Source organism: Mandrillus leucophaeus, unplaced genomic scaffold, assembly GCF_000951045.1.
Source record: "Mandrillus leucophaeus isolate KB7577 unplaced genomic scaffold, Mleu.le_1.0 Scaffold282, whole genome shotgun sequence".
Classification (NCBI taxonomy): Eukaryota; Metazoa; Chordata; class Mammalia; order Primates; family Cercopithecidae; genus Mandrillus; species Mandrillus leucophaeus.
Window position 1 is genome coordinate 910110 of NW_012102943.1, and position 8685 is coordinate 918794.

General features: G+C 50.2%; 1 protein-coding gene and 1 long non-coding RNA gene across 2 annotated transcripts in view; one reads left to right on the forward strand and one right to left on the reverse strand.

Moving 5' to 3' along the window:
* Positions 1 to 1839: 1839 nt before the first annotated feature.
* CCDC69 (coiled-coil domain containing 69) overlaps positions 1840 to 8685 on the forward strand; it is a 61935-nt gene continuing 55089 nt past the window's right edge. The window contains exon 1 of the mRNA XM_011985408.1: positions 1840 to 2075. Within this exon, the coding sequence (XP_011840798.1) occupies positions 2028 to 2075 (48 nt within the window). The 5' untranslated portion in view covers positions 1840 to 2027. The remainder of the gene's footprint in view (positions 2076 to 8685) is intronic.
* LOC105543412 overlaps positions 5360 to 8685 on the reverse strand; it is a 17827-nt gene continuing 14501 nt past the window's right edge. Inside the window, exons 3-4 of the long non-coding RNA XR_001006616.1 lie at positions 5562 to 5695; positions 5360 to 5531 (exon numbers count right to left, since the gene is read on the reverse strand). This is a non-coding gene — a long non-coding RNA (uncharacterized LOC105543412). The remainder of the gene's footprint in view (positions 5532 to 5561; positions 5696 to 8685) is intronic.

The following is an 8685-nucleotide window of genomic DNA, read 5'->3' on the forward strand; positions in this document are numbered from 1 at the left end:
TATGGATATAGCATAAGATATTTAACCAAGCTTCTTTTCTTGGCTGTTTAGGTTGTTTTGTGTTCTTTGTTTTTAATCACGAGCACTGCTCCAATAAACATTGTGAATTTAAGTATAATTTAAGTATACCCTGTTTCTTCAGGACCTGTGGAGCACGTCTTATGGCAGGGGTTCTCAAATGTAGCCCAGGCCAGACATGCCTGGAGTGCTCATGAAGCTATAGATTCCTAAGCCCCATCCCCAGACTTTAGGCCAGGGGTGGGGCCTGAGAATTTGCATTTCCAACAAAGGCAGCTGGTAGTGCTGACACTGCTGATTTGGGAATCACACTTTGTGAGCCGCCATTCTCTATTATACCTGCTTTTGAGAACCTAATATCACATTTCCTTAGTTTCCTTTCTCACACACTTTTGCAATTGGTTTTGTACTCTATGGAGGGAGTAATTTTTTTGAGGTCTCATATTCTTTCCCCATTCATGAGTCTAAGCACTTTTCGCAGCACACCTTTCCAAGAGTTTTGGCCCTGACTCTAATATTCCAATATACACGGAAATAGGCATACACACTGGTTTTCAAAATTAGTTATCTTTTTCCTGCATTGCCCTTCCAGAAACCTCAGCTAATAACAAAGTGAAGATAAACAAAAGCTCCTTTTCCTAGACACTGACATTTTATGTCTCATAGTCTCACCATACCTGGCCTGCCTCAAGAGGTTGTTGTGATGAATAACATCCATCCAAGATGCATATTACAGATGCTTGTGAGGTGGAAAAAAACTATCAGCCCAGAAGTAAGGAGGCATTAAAATTAAACTTAGTATTATTGGCCTGGCATGGGATCCTAGGACTTTGGGAGGCCAAAGCGGGCAGATTACCTGAGGTCAGGAGTTTGAGATCAGCCTGGTCAAAATGGTGAAACCCTGTCTCTACTAAAAATACAAAAATTAGTTGGGTGTTGTGGTGTTTGCCTGTAATTCCAGCTACTTGGGAGGCTGAGGCAGGAGAATCACTTGAACCTGTGAGGCAGAGGTTGCAGTGAGCCAAGATTGTGTCACTGCACTCTAGCCTGGGCAACAGAGCGAGACTCTGTCTCAAAAATAAATAAATAAATAAATAAATAAAATAAACTTATTATTATTATTTATTTGTAGGCCATTGAGTCAAAGCTTAGGTTCTGGAGTTAGAACTGTATTCTGTGCAGTGGCTCAAGCCTGTAATCCCGAGGCTTTGGGAGGCCAGGGTGGGAGGATCACTTGAGGACAGTCGTTCAAAATCAGACTGGAAAAAAGAAAAGAAATTAGTTGGGTATGATGGTGTGCCTCTGTAGTCCCAGCTACTCAGGAGGCTTAGCTGGGAGGCTCGCTTGAGCCCAGGAGTTTGAGGCTGCGGTGAGCTATGATAGCGCCAAAAAAAAAAAAAAAAAAAAAAAAAAAGGAACTGGATTCTCTCTGGGCTGTGGTAACTTACTAGCCATGTGACCTTAGGCAAATCATTTTGCATCTCTGAACACCATTTTCCTCACCTGTAAAATGGAGGAAGTAATACCTTTGTTGCACGGATATGGCAAGAAATATAAATCAAATGTATAAAACAACTGGGACAAAAACAGCCCTCAATAAATGATAGCTGTTAGTTTATCAAATAATTGTTTCAATTATTTTTTCCCATGGCCCTTTCTTAGCCTGAGGGTTTGGAAAAGCATGTGTTGCTCCTCAAGGTTTTTGTTTCTGCCCTGACCAGAGCTTCCTATTATTTAGAAAGATTCTGGTCACCTGCCTCTAGGGTGGCCGCGCCGCTGGCCCTGCAGGCTACGCGGAGGCCCCGCTCTTCGGGTATTTACGGCGCGCGGCCGCCCCAGCTCAGGCTCAATACAGCGCTTCCAGGTTCAGTTTCAGGGTCTCGCCGGCAGCCGCAGCCGGCGGGCGCGGAGCGGGCAGCGGGGCCCGGACCGGGCAGCGGGGCCCGGACCGCAGGCTCCTCTGGGGGCCCCGGAGTTGGGAAGCGGCGTCCGGGAGCCCCCGGAGGAGGATGGGCTGCAGACATAGCAGGCTGAGCAGCTGCAAACCCCCGAAAAAGGTAAAGGGCGCCGGCGGAGAAGTTTGCTTTCCGAGGACAGGGGAGTGCGGAATCGCTCTGCCTAGGGGACTCGGCGCCCCGGGTTCTCTCTGGTCGGCCCGGGGTACCGGACTGAGAACCTGGAGAGGCCGGCTCAGAGACGAGGGAGACTCTGCTGGGAGGCGCCCTTTACCCCGACCGGAGCCGCACCAAGCAGCCGAGTTTACAAACACGGCACCCGGGCCAGGCAACGGCAGCTGATTCCCGCTGCCTCGGGTGGGGAGATGTCGTGTGTCTGTGGCAGGTGCCCTCTGCTTTCGGTCTGGGGCTGTTCGCTGTGTGGCCATGGACAAGTGACTTGACCTCTCTGGGCCTTCGGCTTCCTCCCCGCGGGGTTGGAGGCTGATAATCTCAGGGCTGCTCCAAGAGTGTGCCACAGACTCGCAGTATCGGCATCACTCGGGACCTGTTACAAATGCAGAATCTCAGGCTCTGGCCCAGTCTTGCCAAGGGAGAAGCTGCGTTTTAACAATATGCCCAGGTGATGACGCTTTAAAGTTTGAGGCGCTGGTCTTAGGGCTCTTGCAGGCCCCGGAGCTGGTGAGTGTGGGCTGCCCTTGGGGTAACTGGGAGGGGCCAAAGAGGGAGGAGATCTACTGCCTTCTGTGGCCCTCTCCTCCCTTCCTGTCCTTCCCCCAAGGGGCCTTGAAGCTGGGTTAGGGCCCAGGGGACAATTCTCAGGTTTCTTGTAGTGAGACCAGCTGCCCCTTGGGGTCTGCCGAGCCCGGAAGGTCGGAACCTGGAGCTTGAAGGATAGCCTCCTGGGGGGACACTGTGAAGCAGAGGGGAAGGAGGACCCTCAAATTCTGGCCCCTTTTCCTACCACTGCCTGCCCCCTAGCCGGGTGGGATTAGATAATCCCATAAGCATTATTATCATTCCCCCTTGAGACCCAGAGAGGTCCCAAACTGTGACAATATTTAATAGTTTTGCAGTGAACTTTAGTCCTCCCTCTGCTCCTGCTTTGCTTGTGCCCTGAGTACACGTTTTTCTGCCTAACAGTACTGTCCTAGCCTGGAGGATTCTACTCCCTGCTCTGTCTGATACTTCCTGGCTTTCCGTGCTCTCCCTTTATTACCAGATCGAAAATCCTCACCAACCCCCGACCTAGAAACCCTCATGTCTTTCCTCACTCCAACAGGGAAACTGAGGCTTGGCTCTATCAGTAGAAGGAAGGGGCTGGCTGACAGGGATAACGAGGTGGAGAGACCTGAGCCTCGGCTGAGACTTGTAACTGAGCAAGTGGTAGGCAGACGTTAGTCCTGAGTGTAAGTCCTAGTGGTGCCACAAACATACTGGGTGACCCCAAGCAAGCCCTTGTGGCTCCCTGGGTCTCAGTTTCTCCCTGTATGGGAAGTGATCAGCAGGATGATCCCTAAGCATCTGAGAGTCTGTGTTCTCTGCACCTGTGTCAGCCTTGTAGCTTGCAAAGTGGACCAAGGGTGAATTCCGTCTACCCAGAGGTAGAGGAAGCAGGGAAGAGCTTGACCCTTCCACAAGCTGGAAGAGGAGGTCACAGTAAGCACAGCTTCTTTGGCTCCTGCTTCTTCTGAGAGACTTACCAGCTGTTCCTGCCTGTCCCTGGCACAGCCAAAGCTCTGAAGGGCAAGTAAAGCTGGCACAGCCTGTCTGAGTTTGAAAGGGCCTTTAGGTACCACCTGGGCTGATGCATCCGCTATACAGATAGGAGGTTAAGGCCTAGAAAAGGGAAGGGACATGACTGAGGTCACAGAGCAACGCAGAGCAAAACGCAGGTATCTAGTCCCCTGGCCCCGTGTTCTTTGTCTCCACCTCATCCCGCTGTGCTTCCAGTGGCTTCTTGATGACTTTAGCATCAAATCTTTTACTTTTGTTGCCTCAGAACAGCCTGGCATGCATTCTTGGCCCCAGCCATGCCAGGCCCCTGCCCCTATATGGCAAGATTTATGGGCTGGTTTTGTTTAAAGTTGCCATCCCTGTAGGCTGTGCTCCTGCCCAGTTTCTCACCCAGGTGCTAACCCCTTGGAAGGCATGAGCTCCCAAGTTCATCCCCAACAGGCTGTCAGCCCCCTGGGAGAGAGGGGGACTCCAGGGATGGGATGGACAAAAATGAGCTCAGGCTACAGAGGGGTTAGGTTCTGATAATCATGACTCACCCTGCATGTTTGCAGAATGCTTTCACATCCTGCCCAGTCTCACAGAAGCCCTGAAAGCTAGGCTGAGCTGCAGAATCTTTCCCACTTTACCGAGGAAACTGAGGCTCAGTGAGGAATGATGGGTCCAAAGTCACACAGCCAGTTGGTGGCAAAGCTGTGCAGTTGAGCCTGGCTTTCTGCACTCCCCATCTGGTGCTCATTGCCTTATGCAGACCGCGGAACAGGTGCTAAGTAGATATTTGAGTGAATGAGGGACAAATAAGAGCCATGCTAGGGGTTGGCCTAGGGAGCAGCAGGAGCATCACATTCAGCCTTGAGAGATGCAGGAAGGGTTTTTGGAGGGAGGGTGGTTTGGAAAGTATGGCAGGAATTACCCACTCATGGCCAAGGCCTAAGCAAAGGCTGAGCCACTGAAAGCACGGTGTGTGGGGGTTCTTTGTGGAGAATGGAGGTGGCAGGCAGCAAGGAATGAGGCTGGTGCTTTTAGCAAGGATTATCCTGGCTAGGGACAGGAGCTTGACTGTGATGCCGTCTCATGTCCCTCCAGGTTCAAGGATCTGGGGGTCTGCTGTGTTCTGTGGTCTATGGTGCCTGTTGGGCTTGGCTGACTAGATGTTCTAGACCACCCTGAGAGGCCTGGCCTGGGACTAGGTCACTGCCTTATTGGGACAAGTTGAAATGCTGGGAATGAATAAATGGGGTTCCCAGCAGACTGGGAGTGGGTGCTGAGGAACCATCTGGATCATGTGGTCCTGCCTAAACCCTTCTTCTTGGCAAAGACCATGGCTAATGTGGTCACATGCCCCAGGAGGACTCAGGAGAAGGCCAGGCAGAATGGGTAGCGGTCAAGGAAACAAGCCTTCTGGGGGCTCACCGGCCATGGTGGTAAGGAGAGGCCTTCGTATCCCCAACAGGTTACCAGCCTCCCTTGGGCAATAGGGTAGAACGGGGGCGGGGAGGGGCCAGGGGAGCAGTTCAGGAGGCACCTCGCGGCTGACTCCCTTTGTGTGACTCTGCAGAGTACCAGGAATGATGTTTGAACTCTCCAGTCCCAAAGGCTGTGGCTACGGCTCCATAGTTCCAAGCAGGGCCTCTGAGAAGGGGCTCAGCACAGCTGCCAAAGCTGGGCCTCAGGTGACAGGTACTCGGTGGGTCAGTCATTCAGCAGCCCTTCATGAGCACGTCCATGTAGCAAGCCAGGTGACAGAAGTGAATGATATGGAAGAGGCTGGTGCGGGCATGGGTAATTCTGAAATCAACCAGTAGACACCAAGGGCCTGGCCTTTAAAACTGAGTTCACCTATTCGTTTACTAACTTGGCAAACATTTGTGGGTCGACCACACTGGGCTCTGGGTTGGATGCTGGTTCAATCGTGACTACATGCATGGAAGATCCATTAAGTGAATTAAGAGTGGCCTGGCTTCTCCATGCCTCAGTTTCCTCATCTGTAAGACAGGCGTGGTATTCGCTCCTGTGCCATAGGGTTGTTCTAAAGATTAGATGAAAGACTGTATGTGACAGAGTCCCTAATACCCTGACTAGCAGGAAGGGTGCCTCTGAAAGAGATAAGGAGGCATAGGCTTAATGTTATGTTTTAAGGACATCACTGCCTAGAGTGTACCCAAGGCAAGTACCTTGGGACGTGGGAGGTAAAGGATATCAGTATCCTTGGAAGGCTGATGTGGGCAGGGTGGGAGGATGCAGCCTAGCGTCTGGCCTCTGCCTTCAAATCTCTGAAGTCTTATCAAGGGGCATGGAAAGCAGCTTTGTTCTTGTTGTTCCAGAAGGCAGCCCTGTGGCCAGTGGGGGAGGCTAAAGCCAGCAGATATCTACTCATGAGGAAGAAGTGGCCGAAAAAAGGCCTCAAAGGGTAGTGAGTTCCCATCACTGGAGGGTTCGAGCAGAGGTCAGGTGGCATTTTGGCAAGAATATTAGAGGGCATGCAAGCTTACGACTAGCAAATATTTACGATTCCATTAAAAAATGGAATTGTTCTGATTATTAGGTTTTGAGTCAAAGTTTCAAAATTTGGGCAAGTATAAGAAATTTAAAAATCTTTTAATCTCACCATTAAGAGATAGCCACTGTGTACATTTCAGTGTCATTCTTTGTACTATTTTTTCCTATGTATATTACAGATGTGAGTATGACTATCTGTATAAAGCTAAGAATATGTTTTATATGGTTTTATTCCAGTTACTTAATATTCTTCCGGGGGCATTTTCGCATGTTAAGTAGTCCATGGAAACATGGACGTTTTAATGGCTACCTAATGTCCTGTGGCTGTTCCGTGGCTTATTTAACCGGTTTAGACACGTGGTTTGCTCTCCTACCCTGGTAATCGATGAACATCCCTTGTGTTTTCCTCCTACCTGGGGCCAGTGTGGCTTTGGACTCAGAGGGGGTCAAGGAAGGCCCCTTAGAGAGGCGGCATCTTGGCTGAGTTTTGAAGATGGGCGAGGGTTAGGCAGTTGTGGGGCAGGTGGGTTATACAGGAGGGCATCCTAGGCAGAAGGAATTTGGGAGCAGCCCTTGACCCCTGGTCAGGAGGAGTGGGCAGATCTGATCTTCTAGCTTGGTTGGTAAGGGCAGGACAGTCGAGGAATGTGCAGGAAAGCTGCCTGTGCAGCACTCAGCGCCCTGCCCCAATCATCATGGAGATATTAACATGTACATGGCCCCCAAGCCGGTGATTTTGCCCAACCTAGAAACGAACGCCCACCAATCTTCCTAGCTAAAGCCAGTACAGGCCTCCATGCACGAGGCACTCTGGAAGACCTGTGAGATTAAATACCAGATTTTTGTGTTTGGCAACCTAAAACACATTAGAATAATTCCCAATACTCTCTGCCTTTTGAGATACGACCTTTGGTGATATATTTTCTGCACATGTACATGTTTTTCACTCTTTTCCTCTACTGAATTCACGGGTGGCTAATATAGGTCCCCTGAGAGCCTGACGAGTTCCTAGACCCCTAAGGACTCCCATTTTTGCTTCAGTTGGCTGTTAGGCTTGGGACCTATGCTTCATGTCAGCACTGTATTTCTTTTTGTCATAAAAAGGGCATAAAAGATGAAGTTTTAAATTAATTGCACAGAAGCAGGCTACTATATAAATCAAGACAGGGAAACTCTGGGTAGGAGGGGCTGCCCCTGACATCTCAGGGTGCATAGATCAGCCAGTGAACAAGAGTCTGAGACCTGCCCGGAAAAGCAGCTCTAAGGGGTCTCAGTATGAAATTCATGAATGTTCATATTCAAAAAATAAACTTGAAGAGTGTAAGGACCCTCCCAGTGAAAGGAAGAGCCTCTCAGATGACCCTAGTTCTGGCTCTGACACCTCAGGGTGTGCTTGGGCTTCATCTGCACGGCTGGCACTCTGTCCCCTGCATCCTCCACCCTCAGCAGTGTGAGCTCTCCCCAGTGACCAGGGGAGAGGGCCAGCCTGGGAGCCCCACTGCAGCAGGACTGGCAGCGGGGAGGGAGCTCCTGCTGCCCCACCTTGGCAGAGAGAAGGAGCAAGAGAAGATCCATCCATCTTCAGCAGATCTAAACCCATCCATTACCTGAACACAGGCCATCCTATTTGTCTTGCCAGGTGAATCTTAATCCCTAAAAATAGTTTACCTTGTGTCACTTTATTTTCAAATCTGAACCTTCCAGAACATCTAGGCCAAACACTGTACTATACCTAAAACAACCATCCACGTCCATGCATCCCCCCCAAGACAAGTGACATGCAGTCTGACCTACTTCCAGATTTCCTCCTCTCTCTGCAATGGAGTTGTTTTTCACTGAGTGTACAATGACCTTTGTGGCCTTCATCGCCATTTTCTACTGCTCCATGTGACCCTGCCCCTGTCCCTTCCTAGTGGCCTGGACATCAGAAAAGCTGTTACCTTTACTGGATTCAGCAGTGTCCCCTCCTACTTTTATGTTCACCCAGAACCTGTAAATGTGACATTATTTGAAATAAGGTCTTTGCAGAGGCAATCAAGTTAAAATGAAGTCACACTGGACGGGCCCTAATCCAGTGACTAGTGTCCCAACAAGAAGAGGGAAATTGGGACACAGACACACAGGGAGAAGAGCAGGGAGTGGAGTGACACATCTTCCAAGCCGGAGAACTGAGGATTGCCAGCACCCACCAGGAGCTGCGAGAGAGGGAGGGAACAGATCCTCCCTCAGAGCCTCCAGAAGAGCCAGCTCGGCTGACACCTTGAATTTGGACTTCTAACTTCCAGAACCATGAGAGAATACATTTCTGTTGTTTTCAGCCACCAAGTGTGTGGTAATTTGTTACAGCAGCTTTAAGAAACTTTCATATCACAAGGTTAACTGCTCCTTACCCACCCTCTCACCCCCTATCCCCATCTTGCCAGCAATCAAAAACAACAGCAAGAACCCAGTGCCTCCCCTTTGGAACCCAGCTTGG